We start from the raw sequence: 22,733 nt of genomic DNA, 5'->3' as shown, positions 1-22,733 counted from the left end.
ACCCTGGGTTTCAGGTTCCAGGGATTCCCGACCCTAAATTAGAGGAATAATCTAAAAGTTTACAATGTTTATCACTTTTTCAAGGGTTTCTTGTAAAAATTTGTCAAGGGTTTTTTTAAAAAATATTTCAAGGGTTTCTTGTAAAAATTCAAAAAGTTTCAAAAAAGTTCAAATTCGCTCGACGTATTATTTATTTTTTCGTATTATAATTTGCACAGCTCGACGTTTGTATTACTAATTTAAAGAATTGATCGACTCATATTTGACACATAAATTTACTTTTGTTAATCGATTCGTCTCGTATTAAGCCGATAACCTAACGCCGATGCTATTTAAACTAATCAATATACGCAAAAACCGAAAAGTTTAATTAAATCACCTTTCCACAAAAAGTTGACAATTTTTAAGCTCTCACGTTTGTTTTCATATTACATAATTAAAAGTTACAATTGTATTTTAAGTCGATCGCTAATAAACTCCATGGAAACTCATCGTTGACGTTTTTTATGATTTGCATTATATGCAAATAATAAATAAATCAGCAATTGTTTTCAAATGAAAACGGAAGTTAAACTAAAAAAATAACCAAAATGGAGAGAAAAAAAAAAGTATCAACAATTGCTCAACGTGCAGATGGTAAAAGAAGAATGGTTAGATAATATCGTTATTACTAAATCAACAATTTTTTTAATATGGAAGAAAACTTTCTCAAAGGTTTGTTTGTTTGCTATGAGATTCTTGAATTTCAGTAGAATGTCTTTAAATGAAACTTTATTTTTACTAAACGATAAATTATTTCGAGTTTGGCAGTCTTCTCATAATGAAATACGATGCTCAACTACTTATTTTTTGAAAACATTTGTTCAAGTAGAATAAAGAAATAGTAATAAATTAATTGTTAATATAGTTAAATTATTGATAACCTTCGATCTTAATGCAGTTTTAAATGAGAAATTCAGAAAAAAAGTTTCTTGCTTTTTATAACGTCAAGATCAAAGTTCTAATCAATGTTCTTTTAGGTTAATGTTCAAATATTTTATATACTCAATTCTTTATTACTATAACTTTTGAGTAATTTTAGCTTTGTATTTTTTTAGAATAAAACTATCCTTGTTTTAGAAGCAAAAGGAAAAACGTTTATGCGCGCAAAGATTAATAAATGCAACTAAATAACTGTCTTTCATATATATGTATATAAACACATATATAAGTACATATATAAATCCTATATATAATACATGAGTCACGGCTATTTTTTTTTAAGTTAAAACAATGTCCGTTGTTATCTTTTAAATTGTTACAAACAAACTAACAAAAAAATAACAAAATTAAAAAGCTATGGTTTCCATACGCGATAATTTATTGTGAACAAGGCTCTCTCATTCGTTACAACACAGTGGGTTGGTCTTAATTCGCATGAAGATAAGGAAATATCGTAATAAAAAACGACTAGATACCTGGGGTTTATCTCAGTTGCCCATATTTAAAATTGTTGTTTTAATGCGATAGTAAAAAAATCCCCCAAACGTACGACTTCATTTATTTTGTTTTGATTTTGTTTATCTAGACCGATTTTAAAGTACTCGTCGTTTTCCTCACATGGAATATACTGCTTTTGATGTAAACAAACGGAGCTAAAAAAGCAGTCTAGGTAAATCGACGGCCCTATATCAAGGCGTGGTAATAATGATAACAGCGCGTAACAAGGATGTTTTTGATAAAATGTAAAGGCTGTAATCTGAATCAACGGTTCAATTAATATTATATTGAAAATTTTCCTATGAATGATTAATAAATTTATTTGAGTTGGAGGTCGACTGTAAATATGAGCATTCCTTCACCCACTCTGACGAAAGATCCTGTTCACTGGGGAAAGAATGTTGGAGGTGATGAAATTAAAAGCTACATAAATCTTTAGTTGGTTATTGCTTTATACAGTTACATGTATTGACGAGTAAAAACCTGACGGTTTATTAAAAATGTTTTTTCTTTTGATTCCGAAATGTTTAGTTTCAAAGTTTTCTTAACTTGTGTTCAAACAATTAGTTAGAGTTATGTATAAAGTTTGTTTGGAGTTATAGATTACTAAGCTGAGCCAACAACTTGATAATGTAAAGATCAATGTCTCTCATCTTGGAGCTAAAAAGTGTTTAACTTAGTTATTTAGACACGTCAATAGTACTTTATTAAATCATTTTCCAGGTACTAATGTAGTTTTGTGTCAGCACATGATATGCTTTAAAATTTAAAATTACAGTTATGACATCTGAATCTTATCTATGAACTGAGTGTTTGAAGTAATTTTCATTAAAAATAACTACAACCTTCTAAAAATATTAATCAAATATAAGATATTTTTGCACACAATTATAGTTTTTATCTCTGTTGTCATTTTCATAAGAGGAAACTATTTAAAAAAGTCAGCTGACAATTAGTGACAAATGTGCCCAACAGAATGGTTAGGGTTTAGCTAGGCAATCACCGTTCTGAAAAAAAATAACAGCTGTGTTTTAGCTGTTATTTTTTTCAGAACATTTATAGAAAGGTTTCTTAATAAAAAAAATTAGCTGGCAAGTATTTTCTTGATTTTCAAAATATACCATGGTAGTAATAAAGCTACATTAGTTTTTCTGATTTATGTTTTTGTTAGCTCTTTTAGAGCTTACAGAACAAATTTTACACATTTAGAGTTACATTATAATTGTTTGAAGCTTTTACAAAAGGTGTTATAAAACTTGACATGGATCAAAAATCTTTTCCAAGTTTTGCAATTTGTGTGAAAATTGGAAAAGATTTTTTATTTCTACCTAAAAAAATTACTTGTTTAATAGTAGTAAAACATGAAATAATTAAAGATATTCTTTTCTTTAATAGATAATTGAAGAATCTTTTTGTAAAGTTTTAGGTTAAAAAAATAAAGAATAAAGTTTTGATTTAAAAAAATCCTAATTAATATATTTGGGTATGTTGTTTAATTTTTTTACATTTGTCTTAAAGTTACATAAAAGGGTTATTAGATGATAGTTTTGATACAACTTTATCTTAGATTATGAAAGTGAAGAATCACGGCAGTCTGGAGAGGAGATGGATGAACGTAGGAGGGAGCAGATTGCTTATGAATATCTTTGTCACCTTGAGGAAGCTAGATTGTAAGTATCAAAATATAATTACACTTTAAATAGAAGCTAAAATATTAGTTAATGGAAAATAAATATTGAACTAATGTCTAAATAACATTATTCAATAAGTACTAGAAAGCCCACCTGTATGACTAATAATAGTGTGATCTCTTATACTTGTTTTTAAAGTTTTCACTAATGTCAGAGATAAAGATAATGCCATTTGAGTTGACCCCAAAATTGCCTCATATGGAGTGAATGTAGACACATTACACTGTCTAAAAACAAAAATGTTAAAATCTAGCTATGATGCCTGTGGAAATAAATTGACTTTGAAATTTCCAAAACTACTGTTTTTATGTCTAAAAATGCTAGTTAGAGAAAAGCTTATTAAATCTGACCTGAATATGGAACTACTACGTATATTTATAAGTAGGTAAAGTTTCATGCAAAGTATCTTTCATGGCTGTAATTTATTGATATTCTAAAGTTCATTTTTATCTCATTTTCACACTTTTTTTCCAAATCTTTTCCACTGGCCCCAAAATAATTTTATAAAAACCAGCTGAGGTTGGCATATACATATACATATACATATATATATATATATATATATATATATATATATATATATATATATATATATATATATATATATATATATATATATATACATATATACATATATACATATATACATATATACATATATACATATATACATATATACATATATGCCAACTTCAGCTGGTTAGTCTAATTGAAAAAGGCTTTTCTTTAGTCTTACTTTATCTTTTGCAAAACAGACTAATTTGGTAATAAGGTGCACATTTAATAAGTAGGTCGCATTGTTAAACATGGTTTCATAAATTCCGTTGTCAGATAATGGCAAACATTTCTTAAAACTAGCAGACCTCACAGCCAAATAGAAATATTCTTATAGGCACTTTTATCATATTCATTTATATGATAAAATGCTTAATGGTTTACCAAATGAAAGTTGTAGCAGGGCTTGATAAGGTTTTCCAGAGATAGTAGTTTTAAATTTTTTTATATTATGTCATAGCTGGATTTCAAAATTTGCATTTTTAGACATAGTCTACTTTTGGGTTGGCTCAAAGGCACAATCCCTATTTTTAAAAAGTTTTTTATTTATTTTTTTTATCAAATAATTCTTTAGATGGTTAGAAGCTTGTATACATGAAGAGTTACCACCCACAACTGAATTAGAGCAAGGTCTGACAAATGGTGTCATTTTAGCCAAATTAGCTCATTTCTTTGCACCAAATGTTGTTCCACTTAGAAAGATTTTTGATAAAGATTTAACTAGATATAAGGTCAGATTTTAGATTTTTTTAAAATATACTACTCTGTTGACAACAATTCTGTGCTGAAAAGCTTGTTTAATGATAGAATGTGATTTAAAACTGTTGTATATTCTTTATTTTAATTCCAGCAAACTAGTTGAAAATATTTATGAACTAAGGTATTGCCAATAAGTCAAGGAATGGTAGGAAAGTTCTAGATAACACTTTAAGCACTATAACTCATGAATGGAGCAATTTTTTTTTAAGATTAAAAAGATAACAAAACAAAAAAGTGTTTCTTATTAACTTAATAATTATTATTTAAATTCTGGTCTAAAGTAGTTTATAAAAGATTTTCTTTAAAGTGTTTAATTTAATGTGACACAGTGTTCATTTTTACCATGATAAATGTTTAGCTCCTCAAATGCTGTGGGATGTCTTTTAACTATATCCAGAGATTTTCATTGCATTTTAAATGAGGGTTATTGTCGGAAAAATTTGATTTTTCATTCTTAGAACCAAGATTTTATGATTTTTCAATATGACAAGGTGTGTCTTCTCAGAATTGATGCAGTGTTGACAAAAATAAGGTTTTTTTGAGTAAAAACCAAATTCACCCAGGTTTTTGGATTTTATGCAAAAAAATCTATAGTATATCACCATATAATATATACAATCTGATGTGTTCAGTATCAATTTAATACTCTAGTTATAATTAAAAAGATTATTTTTCTTTCTTAAATTGATTTTATCAATTTTAAAGGTAACAAAATTAAGAATATGAGCAAAAAGCCATGTTTTTTCCTCTTCAGGTTTTAGGTTCAGGTTTTTATGTACCAACCTGACTTAATGGTGCAGATATGTTTTCAAAGATTTTGATGTTGCAATTTTGTTTCCAACTACTGTCACAAATATCAACACAACAAACTCTGCTACAATTCATAAACACCCATATGCCAAATGACCTGCTTTCTCGCTAACTATGGGCTCTTTTAAAAACCATTCCCCATCAATTTTGCTACAAGTGAAATTGATTGGGCCTGATATTTGATGGACTTATCTGTAAAAAATTTCCTACTGTAAATTGATTTTGTGGCAATATTTTGACTTAATACTTTTTTGTTTTTGTACATTTATGTTTATTTCATTTTTTAGGAGAGGGGTTTACATTTTAGACACACAGATAACATCATGTATTTAATAAGAGCCATGGAAAAAATTGGCTTTCCACCAGTGAGTTTTTTACTTTGTGTCTCTTATATGAAATATTGCAGTTCTTGTACTATTGTATACAGATTGGCTCTCTTGTTTAGGTTTTTTACCCTGAGACAACAGATATTTATGATATGAAGAATATGCCAAGAGCAATTTACTGTATTCATGCACTTAGGTAAATGAAATTAAAATATGGAAGTTATAAAGGTGTCTAAATCATGGTAGGTTGTTTAAAAATATGCCAAAAATAAATTTTAGTAAAATAATTTGAAAGTAATTTGTTTACATTGAGTGGCAAAAACATTTCCGTCTAAAAAAAAAAAAACAATTTCATTGTAAAATGTTTATTAAACATTTCTTGGGTATCGTAATAAAGAAAATAACCTTATTTTGGTAAGCCATCAGTGCAATTGTGTAAGACTTTATAAGATTTTAAAATTTTTTCTGTCCAGTTTGTGTGTATTATGCATGTTTTTTTGTTACATGTTTGTCAAGTTCGAAGAAACTGACCTATTGTGATTTAATTGTGCTTTTTGAGTTTTTTGGATTTTTTTATATATAGTTTATACCTGTACAAGCTTGGACTGGCACCTCAAATTCAAGATTTGTATGGAAAAGCTACTTTTACGGGTAATAAAACAGCTTGTTTTATTGGGTGTTTAACTTAAGTATTATATTTTCCAATAAAAGTTTGAAGTATTTCTCCTGTTTGTTTTATTTTTTTTTTCTTGTTCCCTCATTGAGATCATGATTGTAATGGAATTATAAAAAATTGTATAAGTGTGCGAGCACCTTTTCTCCATTTAGGAACAGAATACTTCTAGCATTATTATATTTCATGTATTGTGTAACAATACATCATTGTTAAACATTAGTTTTCTGTATGAATACAGTTTTACTACTTAAAATATATTTTTAAAATTTTCAAAAGGCAAATCAATATGAATATTCATAGATACCTAATCTAAAGCCCAATATTCTAATAGAATTTGTATGTATTTTTGAAACAGAAATTGTTATCTTGAGTTATCTCTAACAAATATTCATCATACAGTTTCATTTTGTTTGTGTTTTTTTTCATCATACATCATTCATCATATAGTTTCATTTCACACATCATTTTATAGTTTTATTTCATACATCATTTCATAATAGATCATTATGTAGTTTCATTTTAATTGTAAATGGAGTTAAAATAAAGCATACTTTAAACTTATTTTGTAATAATAAATGTCATGTCAAATTAAAAATTTTTAGCTGAAGAAATTAATGCAATGAAACTTGCATTGGATAAATATGGAATCCAAATGCCTCATTTTGGCAAGATTGGTGGAATCTTGGCTAACGAGATGTCTGACAATGATGCTGCACTACATGCTGCAATTATTGCTATAAATGAAGCTCTTGAATATAATAATCCTGCTGAAACAATTAAAGCAATGCAAAATCCAGATGCTCGGCTCTCTGACCTAACTACAAATTTGTCGTCAGATTATCATTACATTTTATTTGAATCAAAGAAGCAAAAATTGGCTCAGTATGAGATTAAAGAAAAGCAAGAGACTGATCTTGATGTTTATGATCGCAACTTAACCCAAGCTGAAATTCAAGGTCATGTCAATAAAATTAATTGTAAGTATGTTTTTTCACATTTTAAATTTTTTTTCTGTAAACTTTCTAAAAAGTACATGGCTTCAATCTTTTTCATAGAAAAAAATTGAAATTTTAAATTAGTTTAAAGTGGTTTGTTTCTAGCATTTATTTTGTTCTTCTAATCCATAATTTTCTTTTTCTTCTGATTTCTCTAAAAGCATAAGACTGCTAGTTGAACACTTGTTAAACATAAGTAGAAATCAGCATATAAACTACTGATTTATTCAATAAATTTTACACTTCATTTGTAGCTTAAAAAAATTTTCAGTTAATTATTGCACTTTTAATTTAACAATACTACTAATTTTAGATGTTATATCAGTTTTACTTTTTTTAGTAAAAAGTTGTATTGAAGCAATAAATAGAGCTATTGATCGTCGTGATGAACAGGGTTTAATCAATAGCTTATCTTCAAAAAATTCTAGCTTGACTAGCATTAAACCAGAAAATAGTGCTTGGTACTTACAAAATCTTGCAGATGAAAAGGCAGGAAAAGCTAAGGTTTGTGTTTTGCCTCAGTTTGTATTTATGCCAAACAAACTTAAATAAAAATGTTAAGTCTTAAATCTTGTTTAACATTAAATTTTTAGAGAGAAGGCATTGAAAATGTCAGTTTAGAGCATAAAGAAATTCAAGGTGCAGTTAATGTTGCAAACAATCTAGCTGACCGTGTTAGGAATAGTAAGTTAATTATTTATGTTTTGCAGTTAAAAAAAGCTTGCTGCTGATTTTAAAAACCTATACAGATCTAATTAAATTACAAAAAAGCAGCTAATTTTTCTATAACAGATTTTTACATATTTTGTTTTTCTTATTTTAGAGCTTTATGAGCTTATTTGTCATTTTTAAATGTCTGGCAATTTATATTTTTGTTATTTTTATTGTAATGGTTTTGTAAACAAATAACATAAATGAACTTACTTTAGTAGTTAAAATATTTCTGTGTTGCTTTTTTTGATTGGTGAATGCTGTACAGTTAACTGTACAGTATTCCCCAATCAAAATTCAGCCAATCCAAAAAAGTCATGTTGTTAAACTGAGCAAGTAGGTAGGTATGATGAAATATCAAAAAAAAAAAAAGAACAATCTGAATAATCAGTCAGTACATGCACAAGTAAGATAAGTTGTTTGACTTTCATTCATACCAAAATTCAATAAGTTAATGATAAAGATAATGAGTTTCTTGGGCTGCCATAGGAATGCAGAATTCTGTCTATTGGAAATTTATAAATAAAATTTATATCAAAATAAAAGATATGCTGAGTCAAATGAGAATCACAAAATGTTTGTTTAATGTTAATCAGGAAAGATCAGCTAAAGAAGCCATCATCTGCCATCAAAAATCAATAAAGAAATTAAGTTTCATCACTTTAACCATCATCATCAATGTAAACTCAACTCACTTAAAAAACAAACATTTTATTTTTTCCCAGGTCTTATCTGTAAGTAAATAACAAAGCAGCTATTTTGAAATCTTTTCAGAAAAGTTACTTTAACATCCAAATTTACCATAATTGTAGCAAGTTACTTCTTGAAGAATCTCACTGGGCAGCTAAAGCAATATTATCATCTTTTTCATCATCAACTTTTGATGGCAATAAAATGATAATTCACCTGACTTTTTTTGCAGGTTTTTAGCTAGTTGTTTTACCAATATTTAAAAGTTGTGTACATAAAATCTTGTTTCACATATCTATTGTGAATGCTCGTATTAGCTACATTCATTTGATCCGATGACAGGAAAAACATAAAAACGATAACTTAGATACCATAGGTCTTAAGATGATACAATGCCACTTTGTTCCACAGCTTTTGACTCCCAATGAGAAAATATGGCTTGTGACATGTGAAATGTGAAAATATGTGCTCGTGACAATACAGCTGTGAAATATGAACTGAGGTTACACTTGTCAACAATCTCCCAAGAAATTTGTTTGAGTTGTGAATCTCAAGAAGTATTTTAAAATTGATGTCTGCTCAATCAGAAAAACCAAAAAATCAGTGTTTTGGTAAAGCTGCTAGACTTCTGGTTTGTGTAAATGATTCTGCCGAATGAGAAGTTGTTATAAACAGCATCAACTTCATTGTTACCTGAACTATTACCTACTGCTCAATGTGGAATGGCAATTAGGATAAGTTTTTGAAAATTTAAATGTTTAAAATGGCATTTTCACTGACAAAATTACTTAAACTTTCTAAGTTTCTCAAACTTAGTAAGTTTAAATGTTTCTGTCCTTACTAAAACTTTTTTTTGACTAACTTTTTAAATAAATTTTTTTAAACATTTTAAAAATATTTAATTTTTTGAAAAATATCTCTATTTGATGAGTAATCACTCTGAAAAATTATTCTGAAATTCTATTCATATCTATTTCCAGAAGAACAAAGTTTCAGCATCTTGAGGTAGCTTTGAACATTATTCAATGAGGCTTGAAATTGGTAGGCATTATCAACATAGCTCAAAGAAACTATTTAGGGGATGGTCATTGTAATCTAATAACATTGATTTTTTTTGGCCTAATATATATCTGTGTTTTAGTTACTAAAGAATCACTAGAACTGGCAAAAAGCTTTTTCTATTGACATTTAATCATTTTCCATTGAAAAAGATTGGGTACAAGATGTAGACAAATGTTTTTTGTCTTTTTATTTATCAAAGGTTTGATAAACTGTTAAAGCTCTGCAAGGTTTATTTTTTTTACTTTCTTAAAGAATTAGCAAAAACATTAAATGTTATGTTTTAATATTTAAAAACAGTATTTTATTTTTAGTGGAAGGGGCTATAACTCAAATCAATAGAATATTAGACAAAGGAACACCTGATGAATTAATGGCTTGGCTACAACGTCCTGAAGGTTTATTGCCTGTTGTTGAAAAAAGTCGTCCTAACTTATATATGGATAACCTCAAGAAGTTTAAACAAGAAAAAGGATCTGTGTGTACTTTAGTATTGTTTGTTTTTATTCCGCCTCTAATGCCTTATTTTTGAAAATAAACAAAAATTTATATAACATTAAATGCAATTATTGCTTAACTTTTTTAAACTAAGTTATCTTGAACAGTTTTTTAAACTTAATAGTTTTTTTTTAAAGGACTTATCACATGATGATCTCACAGAATATTTAAAGCGTAAGGCATATTGTATTTCATTTTTTATAAGAATTTTCATTAGATTGATTATTCAGTATAATGGTAGCTCAATTAATGAAAGAGCATTGAGTTCTTAGTAAACTGAAGGTTACATTGTACCAGTTAAGGATACATTGTCTATAGAATATTTTTTATACGCAATTAACATATCCTTAATACTGATAATAATGATAATGTCAAATTATTGATAATCCCAGGTACCTTTAATACTATTAAAAATAATCTGCCTGTCAATCAAAAATTGATTTTCTAAAGAATTAACTGAATGATTGAATGAAACCACCTAACACAAAATTTATAAAATGTGGATTTCTTTAAGTTCTTTGATAATTTTTGTATTAAGTTATTATATTATCAAGACTAATACATTATTAAAATTTTCTTTTTAGTGTTATTGGCCCTTTCAGCTGTCAACCAAGCAATCGACATGAACAATGAAAGCAAATTAATTGCTGCATTGGAGAATCCTGATGCACAATTAAGTGGTGTAGATGAATCTCTAGTGTCCAGATATCTATCTCATTTTGTTGCTGTAAAAAATGAAAAGAGAGATGTATGTTTTTGTAATTTTGTTAAATATCATTTTTCATCAATTTTTTTTTTTTATTTTTAAAGCTTTTGTCAAGATTGTCAATAAAAAATGATGAATTCTTTTCCAGGAGGTTGGTGTTAATCATGATGACTTGAACCATGTTGAAATCCAAGCTCTCATTGAGTATGTAAACACAGAAGTCCAAGAGGAAAATGATTGTAAGTTATAAATCAATAACTGTTTTTCAAATGCAGATCCTAATAATAAATTCATTCTTTTTAAGGATGTTTTATAATTAGTTGATTAAAATACTTAAGAAAAAGAGATCTCATAACCTAATTAACATGAATTAAACCTTTCCTTGTGAGTTAGTTTTGTTTTGGTAACTTAGACAATAAAACTCTTTGAAATACCACAAGTATTTGGCTCTAGATATTTTAGTTATTTTTTTCTTTATTTTCCATAAAAATTATTGTTTTAAGCTGTAAAGAAGTTTTTTTCATCTACAACTGACTAACAAGTTCCTTTCATTTTTAATTTGCACATATAGTGTTTGATCTAGTATGAATTAGTTATGTATTATTAATAGTTTTATAAAACATGAATGTACTAAATTATTTAATTTAAAATGAGTTTGTATCCATTTTTAATTTTTGTTGTAAAAAATATTGGATCAAAGGAACTAATAAGTAAAATTAATATGGAAAAAAAAAAAAGTAATTTTAAAAGTGATTTAGCAGGATATCTAAATAAATAGTACTTGTAATAAATTAAGCACTAGTTCAAAGTAGAATAAAGTTATGAAGCTGATAATAGGCTTAATACTTTGACATTGTTTGGAATATAATTTTTTTGAACTGGATTCCTCTGGTTATAAAAAGGATCCTATCATAAATGAAGAAGAGAAGAAAACCTTATGGGGCTCAATGAAAAGTAAAGTTCAATTTGCAGCTGGTTATTATTCAACCCAGATCAAACAAACTTGCTTTTCACCTCGTGAGGATGATAATATTGAAACAGAAGATGAAGATTTGATTAATGACCCAGAAGTCATTGAGTATTTTCAATGTACTTTTTGTTTTTCTCACTTTAGTAAAAGACCCTTTTAGATCTATATGAACCATGATACTTGCACAACATCAAAATATTCAGATTTTTAAAAAAATTTGTAATTTATATCAGAATATAGAACAGAAGGTTGTAATGTTATTGTATATGGTTATTGTATATTTCATAAATTTCAATTTTTACTTCCAAGTATTGGCAGCACTTTCAAAGATCAATGAAGCTATCAACAATTCAAGTCCACCTTTAATATTGAAAGCACTAGAGCTGCCATCAGCAAAGCTTACCAATGTCCGTCCTAAAAATGCTGAGTTGTACACTATTATACTAAAACAAGCAAAGTTGGAAAAAGCTCAGGTATCTATTACTTTGTTGCACAAGTCTTATCTCAATAAAAAAAGCAATTAGATTCTTTTCATTTAAGTCAAATTAACGCAATAAAAACACTCCACAATGGTTTGAATTATAAACATAAATTAAGTGAGCTTGTTAGTTGACTCTTTATAAATGCAAATGTTTTCATAAGGCATTTATGTTAAACTCCTCAAAATGTTTTAAATCTAAAAGAACATTTAGAAATTTAAACAAATGTTTGGACCAGATTAGTTATTTTGACTAGTTTTTTTTTTTTTTTAAGACTAACTTTGTAAGTTTTAAACAAGTAATAGAAAAGAAACTACTTTTGTTTTAGAAGTATATGGGTTTTAGTTGAAAATAGTATTCTTTTGCCCATTTTTTAAAATTCTTAACAAAAGAATTTTAAAAATTCTGTTATTTTGCAAAGTTTAAATTTTTCATTCTTTTTATAGAGGTCAGGTGATCAAAATTCAGAGTTGTGGCACGAAGAAATCCAGAATTGCATTGATAAAGCCAATGGGATTGCTGATGATGCTGAGCGGTGTATGTTTTTGCCTTAATTTCTACATGAATAGAAATTGAGCCATTTAAATAATAAAGAATTTTTAATTTGGTTTTCATAATGAATTTGATTTAAAAAAGCTCATCATTTTTAGTGGCCAATGGAGTTATCAATGTCAATGAGGCGATTGATAATGCTGACAGTGCAGACCTGCTCCTTGCATTGAAATCAAAAAGTATAGCACTTAGAAGTATTACACCTGAGTGCACTGAGCAATACCATTCAGAACTGAAGTTTGCAAAAGGACAGAAAGACAATTCATGTAATTTTTTTTTTTTTTTTTTTTGCTTCAAAGAAAATTTTTTAAGTAAATAGATATTTTGATATTCTTATTTTTTATATCTAATATTGTTTTATTGGTTTTTTAAATTTTACTAAAGATAAAATCCATATCAATGCTAAGACAGGTATTTGCAATTTTTTTCTCAGCTTGGGTAGGGTGGACTGAAACTAGAGTTCCACAAGGTTATACCTATTACCTTAATGTTTCATCAAAGGAGTTTAGATGGTCTCTTCCTCCTAATTTTCAACCTGGCATTGGTTATCTTACTAAGGATGAAATACAGGTAAGTTTTTTTTCTTGTTGTTATTATAGCTATATAACAACAAAAAACAGTTGCTTAACATACTAATTCATATACCAAATTACATCCAGGATGTCTTAACTAAGATAACTGCAAACCATGACCGAGAATTGTTTTTACAAGCTAATGAACCATCTGCAGTTAAAATACAAGCTGCATTTCGTGGGTACAAAGCAAAGAAAGAATATATAGAAAGGAAAAACTTTGTACAGAAACAGCTTCCTGCAATAGTAAAGATTCAGGTAAGCTTTCTTCCTTTGTTTATTGTTGCTATTGTAGTGTTTATAACTATTATTTTTTCTTTGAACATAAAAATTATCAAGTGTTTTTTTGTTTGTTTGTTTGTTTGGTAAAATAAAAATTTTTTTACTTATTCTTAGGCCACTTGGAAAAGTTATCTTGCTAAAAAAGCATACCAAGATAGACTAGCACATTTGAATAGCAATGAAGATGCTGTTATCAAGGTTAGAGTTCATGAAGATGGAAGTTTCAAATTTTCATGCATAAGCTTTTTCATGTGTAATCATGTTTATCTCTTACTTTAGATTCAAGCAACAGTTCGAATGTTTTTAGCAAAGAAAAAGTATCGAGATCGTTTGAAATACTTTAGAGATCATGTAAATCTGTTTATGAGTTATATTTTTATATGTAAAACAATCTCTTCTTTTGTTTAAAAACATAAATCTTTGTTTTCATAAATTTGATATTACTTTACTTTGTGTTTAAATGTTTGACGAGCACATTAGTTACTTATCTTATGATTAGTTACAGTTAGTTACATTTGTTAAAATTTAGATTAAAGAGGTGGTCCAAATTCAATCTTTTCTTCGTGCTAATTTGGCTCACCATGATTACAAAATGCTGAGTAAACCACAACCACCTGTAAAGAGTGTGCGCAAATTTTTACATTTACTTGAGCATGATCATATTGATTTCCAAGAAGAGCTTGAACTGCAAAAACTAAAGGCCCAAGTTGTTACAGAAATTCGTTCACTGGCTCAACTTGAAAACGATTTAAATACAATGGATATCAAAATTGGGCTGTTAGTGCGAAACAGAATTACTTTACAAGATGTAGTTATGCACAACAAAAAACTTAAAAAAGAGCGATCTGATGCTTTAACTGCATCCCAAGCTACTCAAGGTATTAAAGGGTTAAGTCGTGAAAAAAGAGAACAATTAGAAGCTTACCAGCATTTATTTTACCTACTGCAGACCAATCCAAATTATCTTGCACGACTTATTTTTAAAATGCCACAAAGTAAAACAACTAAATTTATGGAGTCTGTAATCTTGACACTTTACAACTATGCAGCTAATGCAAGAGAGGAGTATCTCCTTTTAAAGATGTTTGAAACTGCCCTTCGAGAGGAAATCAGGTTAGTGCTTCTGTATTATATTGTGCTGTAAAGAAAACTCAATAATTGTTGCAAGTTATGTTTCAGCAATCAACACCAGTTTTTGGTATTATTTTGTGATGTTGAAGCTGGTTTGTAATTTGTTGCTTTTGTAGTGACAAGATAGATCATATTGTTGAGATTGTCACAGGCAACCCAACTGTTGTTAAAATGATAGTGCATTTCAATAGGTAAATGTTGAATATATTTTTTATTCCAAAAACTACTTATTTATAGAAAAAATTTACTTTTTTTTTTTTATAATTCTTTAATTGAAAATATACTGTTTGTTTGTGTTTTTAGGAATACATTAGAAAACACTAGCACTATTAAGCAATTTGATTGTTATGTTTCAAGTTTTTTTGTGTTTCTTTAGAGGTTCAAAAGGACAAACTTCGTTGCGAGATATTTTAAGTCCACTTGTAAAAGAGGTCCTCACAGACAAAAATCTTGTTATTAATACCAACCCGACAGAAGTTTACAAGCAATGGATAAACCAAATGGAGAGTGAGACTGGAAAACCAAGTGATCTTCCGTATGATGTTGATAATGATTTTGCTATGAAACAACCAGAAGTAGCAAGGCGTATTCAGGCTTCAGTTAAAGCTCTTGAAGTTGCTTCTGACAAGTTCTTAAATCATTTTATTAAATCTATTGATAAAATTCCGTAAGTTGGTAGTTTTTTTATTTCTTAATTCATTTTGTTAAATTTATTGAAAAGTTTTTGTTTCTTAAATCTATTGAAAAAGCTCTCTAAATTGGAAATTGCTAATTTTTGTCAAAGCAGTTTTTATTTTAATTTATTTTAAAATGTTTATCAAGTTTCTGTTTTTACTTCATTGTTTTATTAAGTTATGGGATGAGATACATAGCTATGACTCTAAAAGAATCTCTAAAGTTAAAATTCCCAAATGCAAAGGATGATGAAATTTTGAAGGTGTGTATGAATGTTTTTATGTGTGTAATATGAACTTAAGTTGTTTGATCTTGCATGTTTTTTAACTGCTAATGTTCACATAGAAATTGTTTATTTTTTAACATCTTTTTCCATTTAATTATTAGGTTGTTGGGAATCTTATTTACTACAGATACATGAATCCTGCTATTGTTGCTCCAGATGCTTTTGATATTGTTGATGTGGCTCTTGATAAAGGACTTTCTCAAGACCAGGTAATGATTATTGTTTAAAACATGTTGATTTTTAGTCAAGTTGTTTTATCACATTAGTACTATTTTTTTGAATTTCTTTTTTTCTTATTTACATCTAAAATATTTTTTGAAAAATACTTATGTATTTAAAAATAACACTGAGCTAGTTTAAGAACTAGGCTGCTTCTTTTTCTATATACATTCTTTAGATTTTTGTGAACAGATGTTCTTACTTTTACCTTTATTGTGTTATTTTTGTAGAGGCGTAATCTTGGTTTGATTGCAAAAGTGCTACAGTATGCTGCATCCAATAAAATGGTATGCTTTGACAAATTTTGCAGGATTTAATTACAATTTTCTTGTGGTTGATGATTGATATTTGATATTATGACTTATTTTTCAAATTTTAATGATTTTATGGCAATTTTTAGTATGATCGTGAGAATGCACACATGAGTTCACTCAATCCTTATATATCTGAATCATTTGCTAAACTTAGGTAAACATGAAGTTTGTTTATACCTTTTTAAAATTATTTGCGTAATACCCGCTTTTTTTTTTTTAAAAAATGTTTGAATCCAGATCTCATCAAAAATAGTATTTAACAAATGCAGCTATTTTGCCCTGTTTCTTTTTTGTTTGTTTGTTGTTGTTTTTTTGTTGTTGTTTTTTCACTTTTGAATTGAACATTTAACAAGGAGTATGTTAAATGGAAAGTAAAAAGTGCTTCTCAAGCAGCTTTTTTCTTTAACTTACTGAAAAATTTTGATAACGTTTGACTTTCCTTTAGAAAGTTTTTCATTGATGCTTCGACTGTGGAAGATGCTGAAACACATTTCAACATTGATGAGTATTCTGATGTTACCATGGTGACAAAGCCTGTTGTTTACATGACTGTTCAGGAAATAATTGATACTCATCAAGTATGTTTTAAACTAAGAGTTATTTAAGCTTAAAGAGTAATGATTTGTCTTTCTTTGTCCTCTCTCTTTTATCATATAAACTATTTAAAGCTTAAAAAGACAAAAAAAGTCTTTAAATAAATTTGAAAGGATGAAAAAGCATAAATAAAGAGGCTGTTTTGCTGATTCATTTAGAGAAACTGTAACTTGTATTCATGTCTTTGTTTTAGCTTTTATGTGAGCATGTAAATGAAATAACTACTGATGAGAATGACCCTCTAAAAGAACTATTGGACGACCTTGGCGATGTGCCAACAGTTGAAGAGGTTGTTGGTATACCTAAGACCGACGTAAAAGAAGAACAAGAACAACAAATTGCTAAGATGGGTCGAACAGAAATTTCACTTACATTAACAAATAAGTTTGAAGTGCCTGATGATGATGATTCAGACATGAAAGCTCTGTTTGTCAGGTAATATATTTTCAAGAGTTTACAAATGTTGGTTTTTAAAACATTTTTATTTGTAAATTGTAAAGTAAGAGAAATTTTTAAAGTTATAGCTAAAAAACAAGAATTAGCTTGATATACAATTATGTTCAAAAAAATGCCAGTGACTGAAAAAAATGCAAACAATTTTTAATATTTACAGAGGAATATTTTGTAGCATTATATTCACATGAATTGTTTTGTTAGTTAAAACAGATAATGATGTGTTTTAGCATTATTGATGCAGTAATTTTTCTGTAAATAATAATTTTTTTTTTCTGAAAAACTGTAAATTTTCTTTTAAAATGGGCTATGAAAAGCATAACTAGATAAAAATGTTTATTGATCAGAAGCTTTTGCAAACAAGGTAGAACTAGAAATCCCAGTTCTCTTCAGAAACATACCTACCATGGTTGCCATAGCATTGAAGTTTGAATCAAAGTGTGATGCAATTGTAAGAAAGAGAATTACAACTGTAACTGATTGAAGCTTACTAATTTGTTTATTTCAACCATTTTTTACATTTTCAATAGGATAGGATACTTGGATAGAAACTGAATATATTTGTGAGTACTTGATATCATCTCCTGGATCTTGCTTTAAGTTACTTTTTTTGTAGGTGCTATCTAAATTGTTTTTTGCTTTTTAATAGGATTCTTTTTATGATTAGCCAATAATTTTCAATAACCCACTGGTCAAGACAATTTGGAGTATTTGCTTCTTTCGGTACCAAATCGGTACCATTTTGTTCATACCATTCTAGGGACTTCTTGGAGTAGTGGATTGTAGCCATCTTAGGTCAAAGTATTTTGGGCATATCATGCTTTTTAATGAATGGCAAAAGTTTCTTTAAGCATTCTTCTATATACAAATCCAAGCTCAAAGTCTTAAGAGTAATGTATGATGCACTTTTAGACCACAGAAGCAGATTGCTTGCCATACAAGGAACTTGGAGCATACGAGGAGCAACTTTTTCAGTTTGTATATAATTGAATTTGTTGGGGACATATCTACCTTTCGACTGATAGAAATATTGCTAGACTGGCACTTGTGGCAAGTCCTTTTTGTAATAGGTTTCATCGTGTTCAGTTAAGCACAAGTTTTCTTGGCTTCAAAGTTTTTACAGCTTTTTTGAACAACAAATTGCTTTTTTTTTCCATCAATGGATCACGGTGGAATTTTCTTTCTATGATATGCTTTATATTCTTCAGGTTTAAGTACTTTTCTATTAAAGCTTGGCTGCATTAAAATTTTCTCACAAGATCTCTTTGCGACTGACATGGATTTGTCTTTATGGAGCAAATGATTGGTTTTGCTTTATAAATCATCTTTAAATCCTTTCTTTTTTCACTTCCTGCTTTTCTTCAATAGAACTAATCTCTTTATATTATCGGAAAAGTAAATCCAACTAAAGATTGAGCAACGCCTGTCATTTTTGAAATATTAATAACTTGTGACAACAAGGCGTTTTGAGGAAAAGTTTCCAAAGCCTGTTTTGAATTTAATATTTGTTTACTCATTTTAACCTGATAGCAATCATAAGCAATACTTAACACCAATACAATCAAACAACAACTCATTAACTTCCTTCTGCAAATGAACTAAAAAAGTCTGTTAAATAGTCTTTGAGTAATTAACGATTAAAGGGCGTTAAGTTTCATCTTGTTTAAAAAGTAAGATTGAGCAACGCCTGTCATTTTTGAAATATTAATAACTTGTGACAACAAGGCGTTTTGAGGAAAAGTTTCCAAAGCCTGTTTTGAATTTAATATTTGTTTACTCATTTTAACCTGATAGCAATCATAAGCAATACTTAACACCAATACAATCAAACAACAACTCATTAACTTCCTTCTGCAAATGAACTAAAAAAGTCTGTTAAATAGTCTTTGAGTAATTAACGATTAAAGGGCGTTAAGTTTCATCTTGTTTAAAAAGTAGTAGAAAAAATACTTACACGTTTGAGAATAATGTTGAACAAACAGCTTTCATGTTTATAATCTGTTTGTGATTTAAAATGAAGTCATTGAAGTGGAATATATCTTTTATTTAAACGAAGGAAAAAATACCATAACTTATTGGCCATACAATAAGCTTTTTACTCTTTTTGCAAGGTTTTTTTTTTTTTTGAATCTTAGTTCATTACTAGTGCTGTACTATAATTTTTTCATTTTAGGACCAAGAAACTTATAGTTGATATCATGCGTGTACAACAAGGAGAACATTTGATTCAAATCTTAGAAACGCCTGCAACAAAACAGCAGGTGGATTATTGCTGTTGTTTTACATGGTTGCAAAGTTGTTTTGTATACTTTCAAATATTTTGTATCTTAATAACTTGTTGTTAATTTGTTGTATTAACAGGAAAGTGAACATTCGCGTATTGTTAAGCAACGTTTGGATCAAGAAGGAAAACAGAAAAGCAGCAATATTAAAAGATCAGCTTCCTCAGTTGGTGATAGCAAGTAAGTTTAAATAAACAATTTAACTTCTTTTGGTCAAAACATTAAGATGGTTTTATCACAACAGTTAAGTTTATCATTATAATAATTGAAATTTCAATTCAGAAAGTACCTCTCAAGGAATATGTCTTTGCAATTTATTTTTTCCCGTATAGAATGTCATTGAAAGAAATAAAGAAGAAGATATATCATAATTTGAAAACTCTTGAACAGCAAGGACTTGTATCATCTAAGAATCGTTACCAAGATATTATAAATGCCATAGCAAAGGTATTTGCTTATTTATGCTTTCATAAATCGGAATTATCTATTATCATCATCGTCGCCGTCACCACCATTTAACGACCAACAGAAAACTTCAAAAACGGTTCTAAAAACGTAATACGTTTTAGGAACGTTTTTGACCCATTCTAAACGAGAGTAATACGTTCCTAAAAACGTAATAACTCTTAACCTGTGGAAAATACCCATCGAATTATCAATTGTAAAAAATGAACTCACGCTTTCAGTTAATTATAAGAGGTTAACTATACAACGGTATATACGGTAATTGGATTTCTCAAAGCGTTTTTACTTAAAATCTAATTTTCGTTTAACTCTAGGATATTCGTAATCAGCGCAAATATCGTCAAAGGAGAAAGCAAGAGTTGCAGAAATTAAAGCAAACACTAGACAATTTAAATAGGAAAGCTAAGTTCTATGAAGAGCAAGTGAATTATTACAATCAGTACACCAAAGTTTGCCTTGATAACCTTACTAAGAAGTACGATTAATATATATATTTTTACAATTTTTTAAATGAGCATTATTTGTAGAGTTTTATCCTTAAAGTGAGTTTTTTTGTTAGAAGACATTTGTTTCTGTAACTTTTTTAGAAAAACGGGCAAAATAAAGAAAGGCAAAACTCCAGACATCATTACAAAGGGAACGATCAAGTATAGTGCTCAAAAGCTGTTTGATAAAAAGGTTATTTTGGAAATAGAAGGTTTGCCACAGCAACAGTAAGTAATTGGTTTTCTTGTTTTAAATACATCTTTTTAAGAATCTCAAATACATTTTGATCTACTTAATTGTGCATTTAAATGATTATCTGATTTTAGTTTATATAAAAAATATTCTTAGATTCAAGAATGTATTGTTTGAAATAACATCATCAGAAGATGTTGGTGTTTTCGAAGTTTCAGCGCGATTTATGGGTGTTGCTATGGAGAAAGTAGAATTAGTATTTCAGGTGGGTCTCTGTTACATTGCTATCACTACAAACTGAGATATGGATTTTATCAAATAGTCGTGTCTTTGGATATTTTTAAAATTTGTTTCCTGCGTTCATATCATTTTCATTAATTTATATTTCAGGACTTACTGCAGCTTCAGTATGATGGGGTTGCTGTCATGAAAATGTTCGGCAAAGCCAAAATTAACGTTAATCTACTTATCTTTTTAATTAATAAAAAGTTCTACGGGAAGTAAATTGTATGAAAAAGACTTAGTGATTTAGGTATCCTGGATTTGTCAGACAGAAAGTACTATAATTGGTGCTGAAGTGCCAGCTATTGTTTTAAAAAGCAAATGTAAAAACGACAACTGTGTTTTTCAAAATATTTTCTGGTATTCTGAGGTATTCATTTCACTCTTTCAAACAATTTTTATAATGTTCGAATACATCTTATGATGCATGAAGATATTGCGTTCTCTCTCTCTTTTTTTCTTTTTTTTTTTACTTGTAATTGTCCTTTTTATTCTTCCGCGTTTCAATACCTCAACGTCTCAATGTTTGAGTTTAAAAGATTTAAAATGATGGGAATTTGTTTTTAAATGATTTGTTTTTTTGTTTTTTTTTTTTTTTGGAATGGATAATTTTAGTTTCCTTTTTTTATATTTTTAGATAAATGTTTACATTTTAAGGTACTTAACAAGCGTATTCATTTGCAATCTTTTTATCGGTTATGAACTTCCTCTTCAAGCATTTTTTTTTTTTTTTTTGTTTTTTTTTATACATCTACGTCTTGCGTTTTGAAGGCTTATTTGTCATTCTTTATGTTTTAACTTAATCTAACTTATATGTATGACATTCGAAAAATAAAAATATGATAAAACTAAATGCATTTCAATCACTTTCTTTGAATCATATGAGAATAATCTTATGCCATACTTTTAAAAATCCTAGACTCATTTCCAGAGGATTTTGTTCTTCGAAACCTCAAAAATACCCAAGATACCTAAAAGCGTAATTGTAAACATAAAATAAAATTATTTGTTTTTTTCTAAGATTTTTTTAACTGATCTTAAATTATTTATGGTTCATAAAATAGACTTTAAAGTATGTAAAATGGAAAACGTTTTTTCCGATGACCGTAAATACAAAGATTATGTTCGCTCTGCCATTTCGGTGAGCGGTACGCTCACCGAATATTTTCAAGCCATATTTTTAAATTCCGGATCACATTTATCTTACTCCAGGATCTATAAGTACCGGTTCTTAAAATGTATTGAGTAAAAATTTAAGAAAATCAGCAAGATTTTCTTAAATTTTTTTTCACATTCAAAAAAATATCTGAAAAAGTAGATATTTAAATGTTAAAGACCTGATTGTTTTATAGATATAATATAGGCATGTGGTTGTTCCTTGTTATTTCGAAATTAAGTTTTGATAGCAAAATGTCTGGCTGCAAAAAATGTTCGTTCGAACTTTACGCTGAGTTTTTATATTCATCAAAAAAACCATCTCTTACTCCTCAATTATCAATCAACTGCATTTCTTTTTGACTTTTTATCAACAGTATCGGTTTGGT

General features: G+C 28.3%; 2 protein-coding genes across 4 annotated transcripts in view; both read left to right on the top strand.

Annotated features, from left to right (window-relative positions):
• LOC149893208 (uncharacterized) overlaps positions 1–430 on the top strand; it is a 37,078-nt gene extending 36,648 nt beyond the window's left edge. The window contains exon 2 of the mRNA XM_090095338.1: positions 309–430. The gene's annotated coding sequence lies outside the window, so the exon portion shown is untranslated. The remainder of the gene's footprint in view (positions 1–308) is intronic.
• LOC145188066 (ras GTPase-activating-like protein IQGAP1) lies at positions 373–22,042 on the top strand. Of its 3 annotated transcripts, XM_090095302.1 has the most exons (37): positions 939–1,019; positions 1,568–1,886; positions 3,047–3,149; positions 4,300–4,456; positions 5,582–5,659; positions 5,740–5,816; positions 6,204–6,271; positions 6,899–7,273; positions 7,632–7,795; positions 7,885–7,975; positions 10,066–10,229; positions 10,387–10,423; positions 10,834–10,997; positions 11,104–11,194; positions 12,235–12,398; positions 12,851–12,941; positions 13,055–13,222; positions 13,390–13,526; positions 13,616–13,786; positions 13,925–14,008; positions 14,090–14,161; positions 14,340–14,923; positions 15,058–15,132; positions 15,318–15,608; positions 15,794–15,878; positions 16,004–16,111; positions 16,352–16,408; positions 16,522–16,589; positions 16,881–17,013; positions 17,223–17,464; positions 19,656–19,743; positions 19,844–19,944; positions 20,097–20,211; positions 20,544–20,704; positions 20,817–20,942; positions 21,064–21,172; positions 21,298–22,042. In XM_090095302.1, exons 2-37 carry the CDS (start codon positions 1,826–1,828, stop codon positions 21,409–21,411), a joined length of 4,974 nt encoding a protein of 1,657 aa, XP_089951428.1. In that variant the 5' UTR covers positions 939–1,019; positions 1,568–1,825; the 3' UTR covers positions 21,412–22,042. The 3 variants fall into 3 exon arrangements, with proteins under 3 accessions (XP_089951434.1, XP_089951428.1, XP_089951442.1); XM_090095308.1 differs by lacking the exons at positions 939–1,019; positions 1,568–1,886 and adding an exon at positions 373–714; XM_090095316.1 differs by lacking the exons at positions 939–1,019; positions 1,568–1,886; positions 3,047–3,149; ... (9 more) ...; positions 10,834–10,997; positions 11,104–11,194 and adding an exon at positions 11,632–12,044.
• The last annotated feature ends 691 nt before the right edge of the window (positions 22,043–22,733 follow it).

The sequence above is a fragment of the Hydra viridissima genome, unplaced genomic scaffold (assembly GCF_058129835.1).
Source record: "Hydra viridissima isolate aposymbiotic clone 2 unplaced genomic scaffold, HvirCarnegie_v1 scaffold_1, whole genome shotgun sequence".
Lineage (NCBI taxonomy): Eukaryota > Metazoa > Cnidaria > Hydrozoa > Anthoathecata > Hydridae > Hydra > Hydra viridissima.
Note: the sequence above shows the minus strand (reverse complement) of the source record. Positions and strands in the feature narration are given on the sequence as shown.

Bases quoted from the DNA above. Each gene is read 5' to 3' on its own strand.
- LOC145188066 (XM_090095302.1), top strand. From the start codon at position 1,826: ATGAGCATTCCTTCACCCACTCTGACGAAAGATCCTGTTCACTGGGGA. The intron at 5,817-6,203 runs GTAAATGAAATT...TTTTATATATAG, and splicing joins TACTGTATTCATGCACTTAG to TTTATACCTGTACAAGCTTG. The intron at 10,230-10,386 runs GTGTGTACTTTA...TTTTTTTTAAAG, and splicing joins TTAAACAAGAAAAAGGATCT to GACTTATCACATGATGATCT.